The 26,360-nt window shown below is 43.6% G+C and overlaps 1 protein-coding gene across 4 annotated transcripts in view; it reads right to left on the minus strand.

The window, feature by feature from the left end:
- Ttc12 (tetratricopeptide repeat domain 12) overlaps window positions 1-26,360 on the minus strand; it is a 54,484-nt gene that overhangs the window by 23,017 nt on the left and 5,107 nt on the right. For 2 of the 4 annotated variants that reach the window (XM_021172151.3, XM_085844621.1), the window contains exons 3-12: window positions 18,478-18,638; window positions 18,047-18,068; window positions 17,312-17,389; window positions 16,452-16,573; window positions 12,874-12,933; window positions 6,373-6,444; window positions 4,623-4,683; window positions 3,969-4,157; window positions 2,796-2,865; window positions 1,829-1,917 (exon numbers count right to left, since the gene is read on the minus strand). In XM_021172151.3, the coding sequence (XP_021027810.1) occupies window positions 1,829-1,917; window positions 2,796-2,865; window positions 3,969-4,157; window positions 4,623-4,683; window positions 6,373-6,444; window positions 12,874-12,933; window positions 16,452-16,573; window positions 17,312-17,389; window positions 18,047-18,068; window positions 18,478-18,638 (924 nt within the window). Of the gene's footprint in view, window positions 1-1,828; window positions 1,918-2,795; window positions 2,866-3,968; window positions 4,158-4,622; window positions 4,684-6,372; window positions 6,445-12,873; window positions 12,934-16,451; window positions 16,574-17,311; window positions 17,390-18,046; window positions 18,069-18,456; window positions 18,639-26,360 lie in introns of all 4 variants that reach the window. The other 2 variants (XM_029481153.2, XM_085844620.1) reach the window with 1 other exon arrangement.

The raw sequence follows: 26,360 nt of genomic DNA on the forward strand, positions 1-26,360 counted from the left end.
ATTTGAATGCAAGTGCCCCCCCCCCCCCCCGGGATATATTTGAATGTTTGGCTCCCGGTTGGTGGCACTGTTTGGGAAGGATTAGGAGGTGTGACTTTGTTGGAGGAAGTGTGTCACTGTGGGTGAGCTGGACTTAACTTCTCTCCCTGACCAACCATATGCCACTGATTTATTCTCACGTTTCTGCTTCTGCACATTCTCTGGCTCCTTTGTAAAAGGCTTTGTGTTTAATGAGTTGGGCATGTCAAGATTCCATGAGCTTGACACACAGCGGATGCATACCCCAGGGGAAAACAGTTTTCAGGCATTAAAATGACATACTTCCAAGGCTTACAAAAACAAAAGTATCTGGGCTATTGTGTCGGATTCACACAGAGATATCGCAGCCTTCCTCACCTTCCTTCAGGAATCTCAGTAAACACACACCCCTGAGCAAGGGACTTTGATAATTCATTTTGTTTTATTTTGGTTTGGTGTGTGTGTGTGTGTGTGTGTGTGTGTGTGTATGTGTGTAGGCCGGAGGACACCTCACATGTCATCCCTAGGCATCATTTAAATCTAATCCAATTTAATCTCTTCCCCTCCCCTCCCCTCCCCTCCCCTCCCCTCCCCTCCCCTCCCCTCCCCTCCTCTCTAGTCCCCTCCCCTCTTCTCCACCTCCTCTCCCCTCCTCTCCTCTCCTCTCCCTTCCCCTCTTCTCCTCTCCTTCCCTCCTCTCTCCTTCCCTCTTCTCCTCTCCTCCCCTCCCCCCTCCCCTGCCCTCCCCTCCCCTCTCCTCTCCTTTCCCCTTTTTTTCCTCTTTTTTTTTTTAGTGTGTCTCTCCTCACTGCCTTGGACATCACTGACTAGGCCAGCAGTCTGTCTGACCTTAGAGCCCTGGGGATCTACCTGTCTCCACATTCCCAGCATGCCACCACACCTGTTTTGGATTTTTCTGTTGTTAATTCATTCGGGTTCTGAGACACAAACCTTGGTGCTTGACTTTACCTACTGATCCCTTCCAATAACTGTGCTTTCTGATAAGCTAGCTGTCTAGAGCCTACATCAAGTTCTCAGTCCTTGAACCTACTGAAGGAATGGAGCTTGCTTCCTCATTCTCGGCCTGACCTGTGAGTGTACACACCGCTTGCAGGCTCCACCCTGTCATTGTCTTCATTCCTAGTGTTTACCATCTCAAAATCAACCCCATTCTTATGAAACTTTTTTTTTTTAGAGATGAAGGAAATAACTTAAAATCTTGATATGCACGGAAGCCATAAAGGTGACTAAGATCGATTATGCAAGGACTTAATAAACTCTGGAGGATGCAGTATGAAAAAAGAAAGGTAAGAGTTGACAAAATAAAATCCCTCTGGCCTTTTCCTATTTCAGTGACAGATGCTCATCAGTGTCCAAAGAGGCTGGCTGGTAGTGCTTCAAGGGCTGCTATGGTCAGCAAAACCAAATATCTTTAAACAGACGAGAAAGGAAGCTATCCGTCCCCAGCGCTCATGACATGAGCAGAAGTCATGAGTCTGCAGAGCAGGCAGAGGCCCTGGGGGCAGGCACTCACTCGTTAGGCTGACAGTGATCTTGCCCACCCTCCACTCCAGTGTCTGAGTCAGAGGAGGAGGAGGGAGGGGAGGAGGACAATGAAAAGGAGAAGGCTGGCGAATGAACTCAATACAGAACTTGCTTTTGATCCATGCACTTTCTGAAAGGAAAAGGCAAGGAAGCATAGACCCCACTCCTCCTGGTCCTGACTTTTGGGAGAACTGCCATAGTGGACAACACAGCTTTCATTTCTGTGGCACACGACTAACAAGCAAGGGTGAGGGGCCAGGCTTACCATTGTCGACGCAAACCTCCTGCCAGAGTTTTAGAACAGATACGCAAAGCACCTCCTCGACTGCATCCTTCCCTGTTAAGAAGAGGCACCTGAAGAAGACAGGGAGAGGAATGTGGAGCCTGGGAATTGCTTTGCTTCCTTTTCACTGGGGTCTACTCCCAGACTCAGCAAAGGACGATTTTAATAGAATTATTTTTATGCACACCCAAGCTGGACTTGGTGGCACACACCTTTAATTCTTTATTCTCAACTGGAAGCAGGTGGATCTCTGTGGGTCAAAGCTAGTATGGTCTGTATAGAGACAGAGTGGCCATCCAGGACTACACAGTGAGACTTGCCCCCTCAAAAAAGGCATATCCACGGGTGACCAGAACCAAGGGGCTGCCCATCATCAACTCCCAAGTTCTAGGTCCAAAGCCAAGGACTGAAAAGGCAGGGATGGATGCACAGAGGAGAGCAGGCAGCTAGGGGTTGTCAGTGAGGAGTGAACATCCAAGCATCCAACACACATTAGGGTCCAAAGCCTTCTGGACCATCTCAGCACAATATACAACAAATGCAGTGCCTCCCCTCCTACAATGTAGGTCTGGTTTTAGATTAAATTCCAAATAAAATCATATAGGACCCAGCTGCTTCTGCTTCCTTAAATGACCAGTAAATTCCAAAAGGAAAAAAGGAATAAAGGAGACTCTTACAGACGCTGGTGGCAAACCAGTGGGACCTGTGCTGTCTCACTGGGAAGGACAGAGAAGGCCTGTGGGATAGGCTCACTCTGTCAGCTGCAACATGATGCAAAAGGCTCTGAGCTCAAGGGGGTTCACATGTGTTCTCTCAGGGGTCACCCTGCTACCTGAGGAGCAGGGACACATTGACCACGGAGCCTTGCCTGTGTGGTCAATATCTATTTTTCACACATGGCTATCTTTCTTTCCTTATGAGACATCTGGCTGTGTCCGAAGATTCCTACCTTCTGATGATCTCATGGTCACTGATGGTGCTGAATCCACCGTAAGTTCTGAACAATGTTCGCTCTGTGCCTGAAACAAAGCCAAAAGAACCAAGTCAGGTTCCCTACCTACCAGGAAGGAACTGCAGCGTAGCCACGTCCACCAAAAGATCCCAGTGGGAAAGGCTGGACTTGGACACTCAGAAATCTAATTGTCATCTGCCACTCAGTGGGTTGCTTTCAGAGGCACTGCTTACAAAATGTCGGCATCTCAATTCATAACTCTGGAGGCTTTAGAGAGCTGTTTAATCTCTGGAAAGAACTGCGATGCCATCTGACTCTATATATTTATTTTGAAGCTGTTTCCGGGCAATGGAGAAGAACTTACAGTTTCTAAGAAGCTGCTGAGGGGGCAATCTGGGACGCCTCTGTTCTATACTGACAAGGGACCAGAGGTTCCAACCATTTGTACAGACGATGCACTGTCACTGGGCAATCAAAGCTGTTTGATCTTTGCTATCAGTGTTTACAGGGACTGGTCACAGAATGGAGTGATCTCATTAGGAGACTGAGATGTTTCCTCTGAAACTATTTTTTTGTTTGTTTGAAGCAGCTGCTAAGTGCAGCTGGGGTGATTTCTATAGTTTATCATAAAAATTTCTTCTGTTTCTACATGGTTTAGGGTGTGTGCGTGGTATGGGATGTTAGATCGGATGTGTGTTATAAGCAAGATGTGTCAAAAGTTTATAAAATAGATGCACTGATGTATTCAATATTTATATTTATGAATATACATATAATGTTTGAATAATATACTAATATCTTATTCAAATAATATACTCACATATGCATAATATAAATAATAATTCATATATATTCATATAATAATGTGAGTATAAATATGAATATAAATAAATACACCCTGTGTTTTGAGTATGCAGTATAGGCATACATGACGCAGCAGCACACCATGTGTGTGCCTTGTGCTGTATGTGTGGTGCTTCCTGCCTGAGCACTGAGTCGGCGTATCCCCTGAAGGGGGCACAGGTGGAGGTTGGCACCTACATTAGAGTAGATTTCCCATCAATATTTATTTGTAGAAGGAAGGGGATCTTCGTTTCACAAAGCCTGATCCCCAGGCCCCACGTCTGCACACCGGCAATGCTCTTCAGACCCTACTCGTATCTGACTTACAGTCAGTCATCATTTCTGTCAGAATCTCAATGCCTCCTGCATAGAACAAGGGTGTCTGGCCAGGCTTGGATAGGGTTTCCAGGAGATTTTTGGTTGTCACTGCTGTGTTCTTTCCTGAATCCAGAGATTCTTGGGCTTCCTTCTCTTGAAGATCTGCTTTCTCTCGAAGAGTTACTTGATTTAGGTGTTCTAGCAAAACAAACAGGGAAAAGTGAACCGAACAACACCCTAACGACCGACAGAAGCGTGCAAGGGGTTCCTCTCTTCTGCATCTCTCTCTTGCCCCTGCCCATCCCCTTTGTTTCTTCCTTTCGAGGATGTGTTTAAGTATAAAGCAAGAAAATAATCCAGACTCTCCTGCTGGAAGAGACTGTTTAGAAGTAATGTAAGATCTAAACACAGAGCCTAAAACATTTAGGAGTTTGGGGCATTCAAGAAATACATTGGAAGATGGCAAGGAAGAAAGAAATGAATCTGAACATGGGCAGAGAGGGACACTGAGCAGAGCAGGCCTGCTAACAGAGGGCTGGGCTGTGCAGGAAAGGCAAGACTGTGTGTGGCCTTGGCCAGGGCAGAGAAGGCAGGGAGGGCATCCCAGGGAAGCACAAAGAAAAACCAGGTTCAGATGCAACTTAGCAGCAGGGACCTTCTCACCTTTCACCTGTGCCTTCAGCTTGGGGTTTATCTCTCCAATCTTCTGATAACACTCTTTAGCCTGGAAAGCAGAAAGAAGACCTTGAGAGGTGATCAGGGGGTACCATGATTACAGGGCAGGCACTGGGCACCCCAGGGCTTGGCTCCTTCATTATCCCTTCCTATCCTCCTCCTGCTCTCAGCACAGAGGCAGTCAGGGAGAGAGGTGAGCTTTTGATATTTTTGCCTGGGCTTCTCTTCTCAGGTTCTGTGGCACTACTGGTACTATTTTCAAAATTCATTTTTAAAACGTGTTTGTTAAATACAAACTGTGATGAAAACTACCCGGTCTTGGCTTTTCTGTGGATCATGTCTGCTGGAGGTTAGAATAATCACAATGTATATGCTAAACTTAGATTTGATATTTGCAAGAAGAACCCATCAGCTATGCCCAGGGGAGTCAGGAAATAAGCAAAACTGTAGGCTGGAGGCTGTTGATTGAGACCCAGGAACAGGAGAATAGAATACCCTGGGGCTTAGAGGTACAGGCTGCAAAAACAGTGAAGACTCCAGTCACTGGCCACATCAGACTCAGCTAGAGAACTTGACAACGGGCTTTTACTGAGGGAATGGCTAGACAGAAAGATTCTAAAGAGAGAAAGACTGGTACAGGGAGAATTGGGGGCTAAGATTGTATCACTCATGTCTTAGTTAGGGTCTTACTGCTGTGAACAGACACCATGACTAAGGCAAGTCTTATAAAGGACAACATATATTTGGGGCTGGCTTACAGGTTCAGAGGTTCAGTCCATTATCATCAAGGTAGGAGCATGATGGCATCTAGACAGGCACGGTATAGGCAGAGCTGAGAGTTTTACATCATCTGAAGGCTGCTAATGGAAGAGTGACTTCCAGGCAGCTAAGGTGAGGATCTTAAGCCCACACCCACAGTGATACACCTACTCCAACAAGGCCACACCTCCTAATAGTGCCACACCCTGGGCCGAGCATATACAAACCATCACAGCTCAGAAAATATATAAGAAATCCTGAGAGAACACCCAACCAATCTCTAAGAGAAAAAAAATTCTAAGAAAATAAACACTCCTATCTTCAAGGTTGACCTGGGACCTTCTAGAAAACAGGGTAAGGATGGCTAGAAGAGGGCTGGCAGGATGGATGGCTTACCAGGTCCCCCAAGCCTGCTGAGCTGAGGCCTGAGTTTGAGTCCTGGAACCTACGTCAAGGTAGGAAATGACTCTAGAGTTGTCTTCTGACCTTTGCGACATCGAGTCTGCTCCCCCAAGCCCCTCCCACATCATGCTCACAAACTCACAGATAAAAAGTAGAGATTGAACCCAATACAAACTATCACATTAAAAAAAATAGCATTATTCCAGGTTAGACATGGGTGTGCTGAATCCAGTATCTCTTCAGTCCCATATCCAGTCTAGGAGTTACTGGCTTGGTATCTACGACCCTGTAGATCTGCCTATCTGCTTCACCATCACCGACACTGTGATTGGTCATGTGATGTTGTGGCGGTGTGGATGCTCACATGCTTGGAGTAATGAGATTACGAGTGAATTTTGTTTTCTTGTTGTTCATTCTCTCTGAGGAAGTTGAACCAGTGCTAGTAGAGGATTCTCTGCCGTGACTCCTCCAGCTGGCGGGGCTGTCCCAGATTCCCAACTATATTATCTGGGAACTTCAGAAAACCCTAAAAGGTGGATTAACATCTAACCAACTCTTCACAGAGCTAGGAACTTACCTTGCTGTAGTTCTTCAGGGCCAAGTGGGCTTTCCCCATGTGGAAGTAGGCCTTTGTACAATTCTCATCACACTGTGTAAAAGAGAATGTTTGATCAGATGTCTCAGATCTGAAGTCATTAGGCTCTGGCCTGCCTGCTTAGTTAAGAGAAGGAGGCCAATGCTTTGGTTCTCGGGATAGCTACCAGAGTTGACAATTAAGACATTTCTGTGCATCTGTGACCAAGCTAATTGCTGCCCGCAAGGAGTCTGCACACATGGGTGTGCTCTCTTCCAAATTAGTGATGCTGTCAGCTCTCACTTTCATGGAGCGACTTGCTCAAGAAGTAAAGCAAGGCCCTAGGTTTAGAAGAGTCAGCATTGGCTTCATGCTAGAATCACTTGGAAGGCTCTTATATATCTGGGCCTGGCTGCCCTTGGACCAATTAAGTTACCGTCTAAATGAGGTCCAGACAGAAACATTTTCAGCTTTCTGGGTGATATAACTATAGAACTAAGTTTGGGAGTTACTTGCTCATTAGCAGACAGAATTCTCTGGGAAGGCAACCGTGGTTAGGAGCATGTCTTAGTGGGCAGTAAGTCCTTTCTTGAAAATAAGCCATAACATGAACACTGGTATAATGCATGTCATCATGTGTCCTTGTAGGTCACTGAGAAGGAATCTGGGACTTGAAGTGGGGTTGCTTCCCACTCCATTTCTGACACAAGTATGTGTGTCAGTCACAAAGTGTTCTCCAAGACCTCCTGTCTGGGGCTGGGCTGACCCTGCTAACTCTGTGGTAGGGGAGAAAGAACAGCAGAATAGCCCAAGAGTAAGAACACTGTGCCCTCGAGAGCAGCTGCAAGGTGAACCTTCCCCAATAGAGCTTACTGATCCAAGAGTGCCTATGGTGGAAAGGGAGGGAGGAGTTGAGCCCTGGGAAGCTTCTCTGTGGAGAGAAAGCTCAGTGGGGAACTCCAGGCAACTTGTCTCAACTTCCTCAGTCTGTTCCTGCTGGATGTTCCGAGGGCCTGGGTTGATGATGGAAACCCTACCTGCTGCTACTTGTTCTTTTACCAGATACTATGCTCTGCTTGGGGCTGTCTTTGAGAACCCCAGCTCTCACGTGCTCCCTCTCCCTCCCCTCCCCCATGCTCTTTTCCCCTCTCCTTGTTTCCATTGGTTTGCTATGTGTTTAATAAACTCACCCATCGAAATCAGAAAGTATGGCTTTGGCAGACCATTCTTTGGGCCATACAGAACAAACAGGAATTCCCGTTAGTATCACTTAAGACCTAGATGGATGCCCCTCTACAAAAGGGAGGGCTTAAGTGTACAGCTAAGGCTATACACTCACAGAAGGGCCCTGACTCTGCCTGGTCCTCCTCATCGTAAGTCTGCAGGGAGCCACCCAGCACAGACATATGAACTAAAACTTAAAACATCAGTTAATTGATATACACTCATCACCTCTATAAGAAAGCTATTGAGCCAGGTGAGATATCCTTTAGGGTTTAGATTTAGAAGGTTCAGGGGGTCAGTCTCAGGAGTCTAGAATGTTCTAGGTGAATTAACAGCTCAGGATGTTGGTTAGGCCACCAGCTTTTGGTCAACCGTTTTCCTTATCTGGACCGTAAGGATAGTAATTCATAGTCTCTCTCTCTCCGCCGCCCCATTGTTGGAGGGGGAATTGTGTAACACTTAGCACTCTCCTAATACTCCGTTAGCTGCCGTTGCTGTGGTTACGGCAGCAACAATACATTTCAGAGCAAATGTGATTTATAGAAAGGCTAAATAATAGCAAAAGAGGAAACAATAATTGCTAGAGAAACTCTTACCAGGAGTTTTTATGTATAATATTTCCTGATCTATTATGAAGTGAATAGGACTAATACAGAGAATAATAAGAGCCCAGACTAATCAGTCTGTTCCATGTGGTCAGCACTGAACTTGATAGCTTGGATGGATGATCTTTGTGAACCTCATAGCAATGCAGCAATATGGGCCTGGGTTTCCCCATGTCACAGACAAGGAGAGCGCAGGAGGTGTGTGTGTGGGGGGGGGGGGGGGGACTCGTATTGCATCATCACTGCAAGGAAGAGCTAGAATTTGAAATCTGGCCATTGAATTCCAGGACACAGGGGCTTAAAAATGTTATTAGGATTGGGGGCATAGCTTGCCTAATATGCGCAAGTCCCTGGGCTCAATTCCCAGTACTGGAAACAAAGACGGCAAATAAAATCAAAAGCTCTTTCTGAAGTATGCTATGAAAAAAATGGCTGTAGACTACAAGGAAAGCTTTCCTCCAGGTTCAGTGGAGGAGACCCTACAATGAGAGGAGCAGGCAATGTGGGGGTATTTGAACTGAGAAAAAAAAGCATTGAAGGAGGGTGATGATAAAAAAGGGAGGGGAATGGGAAGAGAGAGGGGAGTTCAGGATCCTCATGGATGGTCCAACTGTAATTGAAGTATTGGGTGAAGGAAAAAGACAGGGTGGGAAGGAGGAGCTAAAAAGATTCCCCACGAAAGTCTCAAATGGCAAGTGGGAGGAGGGTTGCACTATCATTGTTGGCAAGAAGGCAAGATGGTCTGGAAGTAGCATGCAGAACTGGCCAGAGTAGGGACAGGCAGGGAGATGAGCAAGGGGTCCAGGCAGCCACATGGAAGGAGGGCTGATGCCTGAGGTCCTGGTGACAGCTGCAGAAAGCAGAATGCAGACATCAGGGCTATGTCAGAGGAGGATGAGCGCTGAGGACTAACTCGGCGTGCTGAGAAGTCAGAACCTAGTCGAGATGCAGGGAAGGCACAACTGGCTCTAGCAGAAAGGGGTCAGGAGGGCAGGTGGTAGAGAAGCTTCCTGCGTTTGGGCGATGCCAAGACAACCAAATGGAAACCTGCATGGGGTGATGGAGGTGGGCCTGGAGCCGGGAGAAGGGAGAAGCTGGGGAAGCTGGTCTGCAAGGGACTTTCCGAGATGACAGGTGAATCCATGAGGCTCACGAGAGGAGATGAGGAGCCTGGACGGAAGAGGGCAGGAAGCAGGGCAGTGAGCATAGCGAACTCACAAAGGATGAAATCCAGGAAGCAGGAGAGGTGTGACCAAGGGGAAGAGAGGATGCCCTGCCCCTCTGCTCATGAGAACCAGGTATTCATAGCATGTTTATGACAGAATACTAGTGTTACACAGCTGGGGGCATCCAAGTCCCTGAGCCGAAGCCCATGACCTTCATAGGCATGGCAAAGAGAAGCGGCTATAGCTATGACATCCTCTCTCCACCCACAAAGAGCAGCTACCTTCTTATGACTGGACCTGTCCAGTCTAACCAGGATTCTTCTGTCACATGCATTTACTCCAGTGAGCCCCACACTGTCTTTGATGGGGTGTGGCCTTCAAAGCAGGATGGGTTTCACTGGGCAGGAAGTGTTCTTCTGATGGTGACATTCGTCTGCTCCTGATGCAAAGCAGCTTTGCCGCCCTTATCTTCTTTGACAAGGGACATCAGCCCTGTAATATCACTCAGGCTGGTCTCTTCCAATTTAAATGTGTCAAGAAATGTTAAATTGCCATGAAAGTCCCTATACTATTAATAATAGAGTGCCAGAGATCATTGCTACTGAGACTATAAAGACTTTTTTTTTTTAAGATTTATTTATTTATTATATGTAAGTACACTAGCTGTCTTCAGACACTCCAGAAGAGGGCGCCAGATCTCGTTACGGATGGTTGTGAGCCACCATGTGGTTGCTGGGATTTGAACTCTGGACCTTCGGAAGAGCAGTCGGGTGCTCTTACCCACTGAGCCATCTCTCCAGCCCCCTATAAAGACATTTTAAAGAGAGCAAACCTTTTCCTTGGAATCTGTGGCTTTCACAAAGAGCAGAAGTCAACCCGTTTTCAAATTCTTTTTGTGTCGATTCAACCCTCTTTCCCTGGGAGCCTCACTGGGCGTTTAACAAGACTGGGCTCTGAGTGCTGGCGATTATGTTGACGCCGCCTCCACTGGGCCTGCTCTGCTTTGGGGTCTCATTTAGTTCATTATGTTGAGCTTCATTCATCATTTGGGCAGAGGCCAGCGTGTTAGCCTGGGTCAGTGTGGGCTGTGTCTAACTCTTTGGTCCCTTGTCTGATTAGAAGACTTGTACTCTGGAGCTCCTTACAGGAGATCCCGTTTCTATCTCAGAAAGGAATGGGATCCTTTCCCACGGGTCCCGGGGTTTTGGTTTTCGGTAGGGGCTTTGTTATAGTAGATAGTTAAGAGAGTACAGGCCGGCAGTCAGTGTGCCCTCTGGCTTTGTGAACCCATGTAAATGGCTTAATTCATTTCTGGGGGCTCATCTTTTGGTTGGAAAAATTATGGAAAATAGTGGCACTGAACGGAACCTGTGCTGTGAGCCTGCAGCAAATGATCGATTTTGCTGTTACGTTTGAAACAGCCAAGGAAACCCTCCTGAGCTCTTTTCTGCTAACGACTGGTGCCAGAAGACAAAATAAGCTAAAACAACAAAAAACAACAAGAACGACAACACTGAGCAAACAAGGTGACAGCGACAGTGTGGGCAAGCAGGAGATCCGGTGCTGCCGTCAGCATGTGGTTGCCCTCATGATGACTGGCCTAGTGTGACAGAGCTGGGTCCCTCCATGCTGTGCCTTCAGGGGGATGACATAACCAGGTGCTTCATGCTACCTGCAGGTTCACAATGCTTTGTGAACACCAGAATCAGGGGGATTTTCTGATTCATTCCTGTTTCCCTCGCTTATATCCTCAGTAATAAAAAAAAAAAAAAAAGAGGAGCCATTGAGATGGTTCAACAGGTAAGGGCGCTTGCCACACAAGCCTGGAGACAGTAGTCAAATATCTGGAACCTGTCAACTCCATGGGGATTTTTCTGACTTCTATACATGTGCTATGGCATTCACACACACACATCATGTATACAAAACACACTCACACACACTCAACATACTCATACACACTTATACATATATCATGCATATGTCATGCACAGACACACATGCACACACAAATAAGTAAGTAAAAACAAAGAATAGCAAGAGAATATGGCCAGTATGTGGCTGTGAATGTTTATTCTTGATTTAGGCTATGGTCATTGGGTGAGGTCACAGGTGCTGTCCTGGGGAATTGGAGGCACCGATACACCTGGAACCTTCTCTTAGGATTCTACTTTATCTGACTGTAAGTTGTTTAAACTAATTAGGCAAAATGGCATATGGTCCGAGGTACTCTGTTTTCTTTGCCTTTCCTCTGTCAAACCTGTCACATTACAACACATTACACACACACACACACACACACACACGCACATACACACACACACATCTGTCAAACCTGTCACTTTACAACACTTCATGTTCTCTTACACATTACAACAAAGAGATGCATTTTATAAAGTTAGGCCTAATGGTGCAGGGCTATAATCTTAGCTACTTGGGAGGCTGAGGCAGGCAGGAGGATAACAGGTTCAAGGCCAGACTAGTCAGTTTAGTGAGACCTTGTCTCAGAATATAAAGGGCTTGGAGTTGTGGCTAAGTGGTGGGATTCTTGCCTAATATGTGAAAAGCCATAGGACAGACAGAATGAGAAAGAGAGAGAGAGAGAGAGAGAGAGAGAGAGAGAGAGAGAGAGAGAGAGAGAGAGACAAAGAGAGACAACGAGATAGCGATAAGGCAGATGGAAATAGAGAGTAACAGACAAAGGGGGAGAGGGAATAGGATCATATTTTTATGGCGCACCACAGAAAATATCAAGCATTTTTAAAGATAAAAATGCTTCTCATTTCTAGACCCTTGGGGGGGGGGCTGATGTGCACTGTCCTCAGAGAAGAGTTTGTTCAAGTAAGTTTTTTAAAAGATCACCTGACAGTATATAACAGGGAAGCTTGGATTTAGGGTTATTTCAACATTAATTTAGTCATATGAAATACTGTCACCAAGGACTAAATGTGGCGCCTGAGTGCTGAGCAACTTTTTCTTCTCTACAGCCTTGATTCTCTCTCTGCTTGTATGCTCTTGGAGAGAACATGAAGGAAAGCATTGCGCATGTGCCCAAGCCCAACCCACGTGGGACAACAGCACTCTATTGTTCTGATAACCATCCACAAATAGAAGTGGGGTGCAATCCACTTCCAGATGATCTCTGGACTGAGGAGGAAGATGACAAGATGACATTGGAGAAATCATGGCTGGTCCTGGAGGAGAGGAAAGGATGTTTTCCCTGAGACACCAAGTAGAGCATTTGACAGGGACCAAGTGAAGAACGAGCTAGTGTAACACAGGACCTTCAAGGACCAAGGCTGATGCTGTCTCTGGAGCACGTGTATGAGCTAATGGGCATTGTGTGCATGTTCCGACCCTCACAGGAACTCGATTCCATCCCATTTCACAGATGAGGAAACTGAGGTCCCTCAGGTGACACACATGGAGCTGCTATCTGTGCACTTCAGGACTCAGACACAGGCTGGAGTAAGATCAATAGTCATGTGGCAAAGGAAGGGGCCTCTTACCTTCAGAGCCCAGTCACAATCCACGAGAGCCTTCTGATAGTCCCCAAGTTTTATAAAAGCCTGAAATGACACAAATACGTGATACTCAGACAGAACTCTGTATCAAAGGAGTCCTCAGTCGGTACAGAAAGGGCAGCTAATACCACCAAGTAAGCAAATAACAGAAAATGGAATCAAGGATATGGCAAGGCTAGGAACCTTACTCACTCTCGGGTAAGAGTCCAAACTGGTGAAGCCATTATGGCAATCAGTACGGACGATCCTCTAGAAACCACATACCTCAGCTAGAAAACGTCTGCGCACTTACCCAAAGGACTGTACATCCTACCACAGAGGTACCTGCACACACATTTACCAAGGAAATGGGACAAGTCGAGATGTCCATCAACAGGTAAATGGGCAATAAAAATGGGATATAGACACAAAATGGAGTTTTATTCAGCCAGGAAAAAAAAAACCCATGAAATTTGCAGGGAAATTGATAGATCTGGGGAATATATAGAAGAGGTAAAAAGACAAATACCACATGCTCATTTTCATATGTGGATCCTAGCTTGTGTGTGTGTGTGTGTGCATGTATGTATGTATGTGTGTGTGTTTGTGTGTGTGTGTGCACCCATGTGTGTGTATGTATGTATGTGTATATGTGTGTGAGCACATATGTGTTTGTGTGTATATGTGTATATGTATGTATATCCGTATCTGTGTGTGTGTGTGTTTGTATGTGTATATATAGGAGTATGGGCATAGGTCATTTAATCAGGAAACCATTTTTCTAAATAATTAATATTTACTAATAATAAAAATGGGAGAAAGATAAAGAATATATTTATATATGTTGTCTTTCCTCTTCCTCCTAATTCTCCTCCTCCTCTTCCTCCTCTTCCTCTTCCTTTTCCTCCTCTTCTTTTCTTATCAAGAAGCACTACATAGATCTTAGACACTTTTCTTTTGGAAAGTTCTAGGAGAAACAGTAATCATGATCCCATGTGAGAAAACAAACAAACAAACAACCCCCCCAAAACAACAAACCCAACAAAACAACAACCTGGGTTCCAGGGAATGAGTGATTTCTCCGAGGCCCCCAGTCTCCAAGAACAATGCAGCCCACATCTAGATTTACTCATGACCCAAATTTTCCCAAGGAGCTGTAATACTCTTAGCAGTAAGATGAGCTATTTCCATGAAAGAGTGGCATTGTAACTCTTGGGGAATCAAGGCATCCAGACAAACTGAGGAGGGAAGCAAGCAGCAGCCTGGCAGTGGCCTTTGCAGTACAGATCTGCTCCTTCTTCTTCGGGTCTTGAGTTGCACTTGAGAATCATACGGGACGAAGAAATCCATGTCCCCCTAGACAATTAGACAACTAGATCACGGCAACCATGATCTTATGTTATGAGACTTAAGGTCCAAACAACCCCGAGGACCTCATCACAGGCTTCAACAATTTCTCTATGTAGCCTTGTACTTTTCCTTCTTTTTTCCTTTTCCTTTTCCTTTCCTTTCCTTTCCTTTCCTTTCCTTTCCTTTCCTTTTCCTTTTCCTTTTCCTTTTTCCCCTTCCCTTTCCCTTTTTCCCTTTCCCCTTTCCCCCTTTTCCCTTTCCCTTTTCCCCCTTTTCCCTTTTCCCCTTTTCCCCTTTCCCTTTTTTCCTTTTATCCCCCTTTCCCCTTTTTCCCTCTTTTCCTTTTCCCTTTCCTTTCCTTTCCTTTCCTTTCCTTTCCTTTCCTTTCCTTTCCTTTCCTTTCCTTTCCTTTCCTTTCCTCTCATCTCCTCTAAGACTTGAGTTTGACTCCCTGCCCATTCTCTTTTGCCTCTTCCCATTTTAAGAAAAGCTACTTTTCTTAATGGCAATTAAATTAGATTTACCTATTGGGCACCAGCCATCTTGATTTAACATCTTGAGAGATAGAAAGGCAAAGCAGGTGTGGCTTTTAGTTCTTTTCTTTAGCAAGCAATATTCAATTCCCAGCATCCTTACTGTTTTCTAGCACCGCACGCAAACGGGAGAGGTGTTTTAAAAATAGTCTGCGGTTCAAGTGATTCCTAATACCAGGCAGCATGTTCTGTGTCTGTTTGCCTCTGAATGTATGCTCTGAGAGAGAGAGAGAGAGAGAGAGAGAGAGAGAGAGAGAGAGAGAGAGAGAGAGAGAGAGAGAGAGAGAGAGAGCTGGAAGAAGTTGCTTCCCCAAAGCTTTTCACCACATTTCCTTATATTTATCCACAGCCACTTTTAATGAGATTCTTATGACTAATCAAAGGGTGGCTTAAAATTGAATACAGTAAAAATGCAAGTAACTAATTTAGATGAACTGGAGTGGGGGACGGACAGCCTGCACTAGATATGAGTCTGAATTACATAACATTTTAAAAGCAATTCAACTCCACTGCTTTCTAATCTCTTCAGGGAGACTAGCTCGAGTGGGCATCAGTAGGTAGATATTTTCCAAGACCAAATTCAATGCCGAAAGAGAAAGAAAAGTAACCATTGTATTAATTGCTTACACTTAAAAGATCCTTCTGAATTCTTTAAATGGACTTATTATGACTCCAGTGTTATATAACTAGTGGGGCATTGGATAGCTGTGACAGACGGAGTTCTGAGGGAAAGTATAATGGCAGTATTTTGTCCTTAATAACTTCATATTTATATTCTTGTTAGGGCAATAGGTGCGGGGGGCGCTGTTAAAGCATGCTCCTGGCCATCTTTTTTATGGGATTCCTTTCTTATAACAAGTTTTTGTCACAAATGAGGGTAGGACAGAATACCTGGCCTCTTGTCGGACATATGCAAACTGCTCGGGTAACAAGCTTGCTTGTATTGCTCTCGGATTTATTGGCCATTAAATCACTGTCACCCCACAGACTCTCCAGCTTCGGATACCCCGTGTCTGGCTTCGAATGCTTCTCCTTCACCAAGCCCAGACAGATACTCTTGATTTATGGAGATTGGTGCTGAAGAGGGCTCTGCGGCTGCCTCTCTTTCTGGTATGTGACATGGCATCAAGTCTGTCACACAGAGGTCCAGCTGACAGGTCCTGTCTGTCATGAAATCACATCCATGAATCTGCCACGCCAATCTTCACTGTATCTCAAAGATAAGGTGACTAATGGCATTTTTGTTTCAGGTAATAGTTAACCAGCTTCCTGACTTCATTAAGCAGCAGGTAAGACATATCAGGCAGTCGGTTATGGCTCAATTTTGAGAAACTGAGGTTCTCTGTAAAATAAGCCTAAGGGGAAAGGGCTTCAGAAACCCTGACATTCAGAGAAAGTGCTATCAGTTTCCTGGCTACCCAATCTAACCACAGTCATAGAATCAAAAAGCAGGTTTGACATAATAAGCACAAATTGGCATAATGGCCTTTGAGAGTACCACCAAAAACATTAGTGGCAGTTTTCAAGTTCTCAGAGGCTACAAGGCTGATTATGGGACGTGTTTATACCATGGAAACTGGCACTTGCAGCCTGTTGGTAAACATTTGCCACCAACGATACTGTCTACCCTTGCCTCTGCTTTGACGGGGTTCCCGACACCCATTCTCGGAGTCGCCACTGTGGGCGCCAGGGGTTACCCACCTGGGCTCGGTTGGTGTACAGCACCTTCATGTCCTTGAGCTTCCCCAAGCCCTCACTGTAGAAGAATATGGCTGTTTCATAGTCGCCCCTGACAAAGGCCTCGTTCCCCTTCTCCTTTAGGGCTGGGGAAAAAAAGGCACACAGTCAGTCCTCAGTATATGTTGGAAGGTCCTTCTAGATTTCGGGTTTTCTAGTCTGGCTCAGCGCTGCTTATTTTTCGCTACCATTACTTGAGGTCCAATTTCCTTATATTTTTCCCCTTCAAATCTATGCTGAGGTTTTCTATGTAGCCTCTCAGAGAAACTATATTTTTCTGAACTGAGGCTTATATTTATGCCACTAGTATCCTTGACCAAGGCAAGGGTCCCTATGGTCTTTGAGCAAATGGGGAGTGGGGAAGATCTGCATTAACACACCATCCGAAATTAAAAAAAAAAAAAAAAACAGAAAACACACTCCGCACATTCATGCATCCGACCCCAACACATACAACAGCATTTTATCGATTTTTCACATACTTTGTCTCCCCTTTCCCCCCATGTCTCTTTTCCTTCTGACTGTAGCTCAGGCTAGCCAGTGGAGCCTCTCTTCCTTCCTATTTCCCAAGAGCCATTCAGGAATCTGCTTGGCTCACTCCACCTAGGGGGCCTCATTAAGGCTGTGTCCTGCTGACTGTACTTTGAGTAAGGTCAGAGGATGGACCTCCAATGGTTTCTGCCTGGCCAGGTCCTCTGGCTGCCAGCCCATCATGAACCCACTCCCTAGGGAGCTTTGTACTCCCACACATCTGCACACAGGCTCTCATGGGCTCCTTCAGCTGGAATCATTCCAGCTATTGAAAAGTAAGGACCAACAGTTACCATCTGCCAGGACTCTGTTTTCTCGTCTTCTCTTGGCTCGTTCCTTGGCGTCCTTCTCCACGGATGCCAAGAAGGCATCTGACAGCAGAGCGATTCACAGCGTTTAAAAAGAGCAAGCCAGATACTCCAATCAGTCCTTTAGTTCAAATTCCAGAGGACGCTACTTTGGGATGTTACAGCTGTACTTATGCATACATATGTAGGCACACACATGCATGCATGTGTATGCGTGTGTACATGCATACATGAGCACAATTCTGAGGCAGCTAAACTGTCACCTTCTTAATGTGACTTTAAAAGCTAACCCGTGAGTTGTATTATTATGTGTCTTGGCTGTGTCTATGCCTCAGATTTGAATTATGCCTCTTAAAAGAGTTTTTCCTTTGAAGAGAGACTTTTCATTCTATTTAGCATAGTGAGCCTCAGAGCTGAGCAACACAGAAAATAACTGCATCCCCTAAGCAGTGAAGGGTAAATTGGGCCATAAAGAAGAACTGAGTTCAGTTTACAAAAGACTGGTCAGGAGAAAACGAAAAATAAAATAGAAAAGCCTCTGCTCTCTGCCTATCGAGCCACTGGCACCAGACCTGGGTCGTCAGCAGGATTTTGTTTGTGGGTTGTTTTTAAGCCCAGGGGCCATAATTTAAGGGTCTGGAAGTTACATTCTATATAAAAAAATACTGATCCTAAATGAATACAACACACTGGAGAAGGAGAGAGAGATGCTGTCCTTACCTGGGCTCATTTCATCTGCATTCTGCAAGATATGGGATATCATAAAAACAAAGAAACAAATTTTAAAACTCAGGCTCTGGTAAATGTGTATATAAAGCCAAGAGAGCAAACCTTGCAAACAAGGAGTCAGGCCATTTCCTTTAACCACCAATACTGATTTAGATTTTAAGGGGCTCTAGATTTGAAGGGGCTTGCTTTAAAGTTGGAAATGCTATGGTGGGCACAATTATGGGCCTGCTCCTACAGAAGCAAGATGGTCCAAGTCAGGGGACCCCACCCCCACCCTGTGGCTTGTTACATATGAATTGTTAAAACATGGAACCTAAATACAACACTCAAGCTCAGCAGGCAGAGAGGTTGAGTCTCCACTACAGGAAGAGCAGGTCTCCCGGGGATATCTACATATAGACCTCCATAGCGGAAAGGGAAACCTCGGGAGTTTGTGGAGGACTGATCATGGTCTTATTCAGAGTGGTCCTGCACCCGTCCTCCTCTTGCTCTCTCTCCATCAGCAGGAGTTTCTTTTCCGAGTCCAGGACAGCTTTCTGCTGTATGAAGGGATCATCAGAATTCATCTCTTGGATTAAACTGGCTAGAGGAAAAAAAAATCACACGTGACTCAATCAGGCAAGTTCTTCGAAAGAAAAGACTCCATCCGCTGGAAAGGATGGTGTTGAAAATTAATAAGGATGATCCATAGAAAGGAGAAGAAGGTACTAGGAAGACCAGTGAATCGCTAGGACTAATGTGAGACAATTAGGAAGAAAAAGAAATAGCAAGAGAATTTAATACTGGGCTTCCAGGAAGAGAGCTTTAAGTCACTAGCCAACGGTAGTAATTTATGGTCGGCTTATCAGGAGTTGTATGTTTTGCTGATTATCAGGGAAAGTGGTGAATAAAAAACAAAATCCTTTTGTTTTGTTTGAAAAGCTTGTGATCTTGTGTGGGAGACAAACGTAACACAAGCAGCTCTGAGATTCCTAAAACAGAAGCCTTCAGCTGTCTCCCTGCCTCTCTTCACTGTGTTATCTACCCAGATTGGCATTCATAGACTGTCGTTTAGAGGGATCACTCTACCCTCACACCCCACCTAAACAGATAAATCTGCTCACCTCACTCCAATTTCAGATCAATCTAATTATCCATATCTAGCAGCCTTGACTAGGGAGGCTAAACATTGATGAAAAATGGATAAATATCCATGGGGGGAACTTACTGGTCTGTCAGTGACCCTCACTCTCCCAGATCCCCTACTATGTCATCCTAGGAAGTCTATTATTCTCTCAAATACTTTCAAGTTTTGGACAATCTAAACCTGACAATTCCAAATCGAGGATTCTACTTATTCATTCAGAGAGGAAAGGGATGGTGTTAAGAAAGAGCTCTTTCAAGGTCATGTTTTCAAACTCACATAGCTGCCCACATCTGCATCCACCTTCAGTTCTCACCACAGAAGGATGCAGTGTCTCTTGTATGAGGTTTGAGCTTCTGCTTGTGCAAGTCATGTGGCCAATGCTGACTCAAGGGGTAGAGGGATAGTAAAGAAAGTCATTTGTGACAAGTTTTGTTATGTACCTGAGCATGATGGCTACATGGTTTTATGAAATGTGCACTCTAGTGTAGCCTGCATTTTCTTTGCAATATGCCTAAGAGGTCTTCTTGGTACAGTTTACACACCATGAGTCAAGGGCAATTCAGTTGAGTGTTGCCAGAAACTCATGTGGCTTGTTTTAAGTTTCAGACAGTAGATAAATGTCCAGTTGAATACCCATATGTACGTGTGCTCGTGCATGTCATACATTCTTCAGGATATGACTGTAAGTAACCATATCCTATAGTAGTTTATAAGAACGAGTTTCTAGACTAGCCATATAGCTAAGCAGGTGCCTGCTGCCAAGGCTGACCACCTGAATTTCATCCTCAAGACCCAGAGAGTGAAAAGAAGGGATGGACTCCTGAAAGTGGTCTTCTGCCCTTCATGAGTACGTGTGCACCCTCCTTACCCTCCTCACCCTGATAATCAAATAAGTGTAATTTTAAAAAGATGTCATGATGAATCCCTAAACCTTGTATGCTAACCTAAAATTTTATGAAATAAATGGAAGGATAAGTCCAAAGAAAGAAGAAAAGAAAGGAAGGAAGGAAGGGAGGGAGGGAGGGAGGGAGAGAGAGAGAGAGAGAGAGAGAGAGAGAGAGAGAGAGGAGGGAAGGAAGGAAGGGAGAAAGAAAGAAAGGAAGGGGGGCTGAAGATATGGCTCAGCAGTTAAGAGCACTGACTGCTCTTCCAAAGGTCCTGAGTTCAAATCCCAGCAACCACATGGTGGCTCACAACCATCTGTAATGGGATCTAATGCCTTCTTCTGGTGTGTTTGAAGACAGCAACAGTATACTCATATACATAAAGTAAATAAATAAAATTTAAAAAAAGAAAGGAAGGAAGAAAGAAGGAAAGAAAGAAAGAGAGAAAGAGGAAGGGAGGAAGGAAGGAAGGAAGGGAGAGAGAAAGAAAGAAAGAAAGAAAGAAAGAAAGAAAGAAAGAAAGAAAGAAAGAAAGAAAGAAGGAAGGAAGGAAGGAAGGAAGGAAGGAAGGAAGGAAGAAAGAAAGAAAGAAAGAAAGAAAGAAAGAAAGAAAGAAAGAAAGAAAGAAAGAAAGAAAGAAGCTATACTCTTTCCCATTATTGCCACCATAATTGCTGATCATGAACAGTGCTGAATATCTTTTTAGTTTATGGGTCATTTGGTTTTTATTTTCTATGACATGCCTATTCTTATCCTTGGCCCAATTTCCTCTGGGTCATTTGTCCTCTTTGCATTGACTTAAAAGGCTTCTGGATAAATTCTGGACTGGACACATGGATTTTGAAAATCTCCTTGGCTACGTGTCATTTGTTTTCTGGAAGCATTGGTTGTTTGAGCATCCTCTTCCAGCCTGTTGGGCATATGTTTATGCACTCGCAGACACACAGACATACACAAAATCGATCTTCAGTTTTGTTTTCTCCTCAGTTCATTAGATCCTCATGTAATTTGAATTTTGTGCGGGATGGGAGCATGGCTTGCTGAGGACGAGAGACACTGCCTTACTCTGTGTTCATCTTCTCTGCTGCAGATGTGGAGTCCGTTCTACACCCTTCATCCCTCTCTAGTACGCAGCTTGTACTTTCCAGCACGCTCACATCCTTACACAGATTACTACAGGGTTGTTTGTTTAAAATCTCAAACAGTAGATGGTTCGCTCACCATCACTCCACCCCTGCCCCCTGTGAGGATTTGTTCTGGATATTATCAGCACTTTGCTCTTCTACATGAACCTTTGAGCCAATTTGTTGAATTTGAATACAAACCACTTTGAGGGTTTTGATTTAAACTAATTGTGCAAAGTAATTTGAGGAGAAATGGTGTCTTTGCCAATTGATACCTGGGAAAATACATGGCTTACTATATGTAGAGGTTCTCTTATGTCTTTTAATAAAATCTGTATTGATTGAGCCCCATACTTTCTTCTACAACAAATAGCTTCTCCTGGACATCCTCCCCAGTTCTGGATCTCTTCAAGGGCAGTGGGCTGCAGTGATTGTGTCTGCTAAGCTTTCTCAGGTGTACAGTGGTTTGTCAAGCCTTCCTTGTTTTTTGATACCTTTCACAGTTTTTATTTGTTGGCTTTAAAAATCTATTTAATGGCCATGTTGGCAGGGGTGGGGTGAGGTAGGTGTGTGTGAAGGTTCCAGAGAGGTCAAAAGACTGGGTTGGCAGGGGGTTGGCTGTCAGTACCATTTGGGTGCTGAGGCTAAAAATCGGGGGCTCAGACAGCCTTTCAGACTTGGCAGCAAGCACCTTTAATCAATGAGTCATCTCTTTGGCTCCACTATAAGAGTCTGCAAGGGTACTGGGCAGGTGTCTTGGAGGGTCATTCTATTTGGGTTTAGCTGGTGTGTTTCTCACCGATAGGCTATAGAACTGGGGAGGAAGACAGCAGTTCATAGTGCATGCTATCACTGTGATGGATCACGTTAACCTTGACCATTTGTGAAAGGCTGTGCTTGTCTGCTGTTATCCACTGTCCAATTACTTTCCATACCACATTCTTGGCAAGCAAGCCTTAACCCATCTCTCATTTAAGGGTGGAGAGGCACATTTCACCTCCCTAAAGGAAACGCAAGTTATTAAGCATTCACTTGCATAGGGCATTGGTTTTATTCATTTACCTACTTATACCTATCCAATCTCATTCATGTTACTATGGATTCCTGGATATTGTTTTTTTTCCTACTTTGAATTATATTATAAGGCTAGGTTGTTTATTTCGTTGTTCAGATTGACTTGTTTCTTTTCTACTGGGAGTTCTTTCAATTAAATTTTTATAATTTTCTCCAAAGATCTTAAATATATTCTGACAGATTTATTTCCAAATTTAAATGCAGTATTCCTGAGGCACAAATGCAGAAATCTCATTTCTAGGTATGAATACAAGGGAAATAAAACCAATCTATGCAGAGCTATCTGCACTTTCATATTTATTACGGTGTTATTCCCTATAGACATGTAGAGAATCACTCTAAGATGAGACAAAGAAAATGGTGCCCCTTCCAACCTCATAAAAGTGGGGTAGAATGGTGGTTACTGGAGGTTGTTTGGAGGCTGGAGAACCAAGAGGATAAGGCGGGTTGTAGCCAGACAAGAGGAATACATGCTACAGTTGTACAACACAGAATGGTAGTGAAAATCATGTCCTGTACACTTCATAAATGCTAGGAGGGCAGACCTTCTAAGTATTCACCAAGAAAAATGCTCTGAAAGGTTTATTTGAATGGCTTAGTTCATAATGTATACTAAGTCAAAATATAATATACATTATACACATGTATAATTTTGTTAAATAAAGCTTAATAAGGCCTTTGTTTTAAAGTCTATTTTGTCTGATATTTATGTTTGGCATCTATTTTATTTTGCATAGTACTTTCTTGGTAAATATTTTCACATTGTTAAGAATTTGATCTACCTCGGTCTTACTGATGTCTCTAGGCTCACACCTAAAGGCTACTGAACATGGAACATCTTTCTCCAGTTGTCTTAATCATCAAACTTGACAAGCCCATCTTTCTTCTGAGTCTGTTCTTCAAATGCCCCCATTTCAGTAAATCACCAGCTTCCTGCCTGTCACTCAATGCTCAGGACCTTTCCATGAGTTCTCTCTCTCTCTCTCTCTCTCTCTCTCTCTCTCTCTCTCTCTCTCTCTCTCTCTCTCTCTCTCTCTCTTTCTGAGCCCTCACAGGCAAGAACACTAAAGTTTGTCAAGAATAACTTCTAAGTGTGTTTGTCACTGTATCAATCAGTACACTAATTTGGGTATTGTCTCTGTTCCCACTGCCTCACCTCTGCATCCAACTGATGACTTCCACCCTCCGCCGTACTGGCAATAGCCTCTTGACAAGCCTCTCAGCACCTTCTTCTCTCCTCTAGTCCACATTACACACCCAGCACAGGACTTTCCTTAGACATCAGTGTGCCTGGTCTAAGGATTCCCCTCAAGGTGCCTCTGGAGCACTGCTCTGCACTCCTACAGACTTTCAGACCTTCCCAGTCCTTCTGTTTCTAGAAAAGCAGTGCACTCTCCCTTTCGCAAACTGATTTTCTATCTCCTCACTTCCCAACAGGAACATTCTTTCATGTCCATCACAATGGTTGACTCCTCCTACTGACTCTTAAGGTTTTACTTAAATGTCACTTCTTGAGAAAAAATGTTGACATCTGCCACAGTTTGGATTGTACACACTTCCTCAAAGCTAGGCTGAAACTCTATGCCTCAGTATGACAATATTTGGTGTTTCAAGAGGTAATTAAATAATATTAAAAGAGTTTGGTTATAGTTAAATAATATCAAGTGAGGCCCCAATTCACTATGACTAGTGTCTTTATAAGAACATACACAGAGTAAAGAAAGAGATGTCTATAAACATACAAGAAGTTTACAGAACACCAAACAGATTGGACCAGAAAAGAAATGGCCCCCTGACACATAATAATCAAAACACTAAATGTACAGAATAGAGAAAGAATATTAAGAGCCCCAAGGGAAAAGGACAAGTAAAATATAAAGGCAGACCTATAAGAATTACACTCAACTTCTCATCAGAGACTCTAAAAGCCAGAAGGGTCTGAACAAATGTCTTACAGACCCTAAAAGAGCACAGATGTCAGCCCAGACTACTATACCCAGCCAAATGTTCATTTACAATAGATGGAGAAAATAAGATATTCCATGATAAAACAAAAATTAACAATATTTACCCACAAATCCATCTCTACAGAAGATACTAGAAAGAAAACCCCCAATCCAAGGAGGTTAACTATACCCAGAAGAGAAAGGAAATAAATAATTCTACAGTAAAACCAAACGGGAGGCAAACACACACACACACACGACCACAACCAACATCAAAATAATAGGAATTACCTACCACTGGTCATTAATATCTCTAAATGTCAATGGATTCAATTCCCCAATAAAAAGACACAAGCTAACAGAATGTATGAGAAAACAGAATCCATCATTCTGCTGCACACAAGAAACACATTTCAACATCAATTATAGACATTACTTCAGAGTAAAGAGCTGGAAAAAGATTTTCCAAGAAAACAACACAAGAAACAAGCTGATATAGACACTATAATATCTAACAAAATAGAATTCCAACCAAACTTCATCAAAGAAGGACACTATACAGGGGAAGGACATTTCATATTCATCCAAGAATACAATCCACCAAGATGACATCTTAATTCTGAACATCTATGCCTTAAATGCAAGGGTACCCACATTTTAAAAGAAACATTACTGAACCTTAAATCTCAAACTGAAACTCACATATTAATAGTGGAAGATCTCAACTCCCCACTCTCACCAATGGATAGGACATCCAGACAGAAACTAAACAGAGAAATAATGGAGCTAACAGATGTTATGACTCAAATGGACCTAACGTACGTCTAGAGGACATTTCATCTAAACACAAAAAATATGCCTTCTTCTCAGAACCTCTTGGAACCTTCTCCAAAACTGACCATATACTTGGTCATAAAGAAAGTCTCAACAGATAGAAGAAAATTGAAATAACCCTCTTTACCTTATCAGACCACGTGGATTAATGCTGGACTTCAACAACATCAGAAACAATAGAAAGCCTACAAATTCATGGAAACTGAACAACTCTCTACTGAATGACCACTGGTCAAGGATGAAATAAAGAAATTAAAGACTTCCTAGAATTCAATGAAAAATTATGGAACACCATGAGAGCAGTGCTAAGAGAAAAGTTCATAGCACTAAGTATCTTCATAAAGAAATTAGTGAGATCTCATACTGGTGACTTAACAACATACTCGGAAACCCTGGAACAAAAAGAAGCAAACACATTCAAGATTAGTAGAAAGCACAAACAATCAAACTCAGGGCTGAAATCAATAGACTAGAAACAAAGAAAACAATGCAAAGGGTCAAAGAAATAAAGAGGTGGTTCTTTGAAAAAAAAATCAACAAAATAAGACAAACCCTTAACCAAAGTAACTAATAGGCAAAGAGGCAATAACCAAATTACTTAAATCAGAAATGAAAAAGGGGGACATAACAACAGAATAGAGGAAATCCAAAGAATCACTAGTTCTTACTTTAAAAACCTGTACTCCACAAAATTGGAAACTCTAAAAGAAATGGACAATTTTCTTGATAGATACCACTTACCAAAGTTAAAATGAGACCAGATAAACTATTTAAATAGACTTTTAACCATTAAGGAAATAGAAGTCATCATTAAAAGTCTCTCTACCACAAGAATCTCAGGGCCAGATGATTTTAGCACAGAATTCTACCTGACTTTCAAAGAAGAGCTGATAGCAATACTCTTCAAATTATTCCACAAAATAGAAACAGAAGGAACATTACCAAATTCATTTTATGAGGCCACACTCATTCTGACACCTAAACCACACAAAGACTCAACAAAGAAAATTTCAGACCAATTGCCCTTATGAACCTGATGCAAAAATACTCAATAAAGTACACCAACCTGAGTCCAAGAACACATCAAAAACATCATCCACCATAATCAAGTATGCTATTAAAAACAATGACACCATGAAATTGCCAGCAAAAGGGTGAAACTAGAAAAGATCATCCTGAGTGAGGTAATCCAGTCCCAGAAATACACACATGGTACTTCAAAGTAAAGGATAGCCATGCTACAATCTGCAGACCCAAAGTAAAGGATAACCATGCTACAATCTGCAGACCCAAAGAAGCTAAGTAACAAGGAGGGCT

The sequence above is a fragment of the Mus caroli genome, unplaced genomic scaffold (assembly GCF_978045245.1).
Source record: "Mus caroli unplaced genomic scaffold, Mus_caroli_1 scaffold_11, whole genome shotgun sequence".
Lineage (NCBI taxonomy): Eukaryota > Metazoa > Chordata > Mammalia > Rodentia > Muridae > Mus > Mus caroli.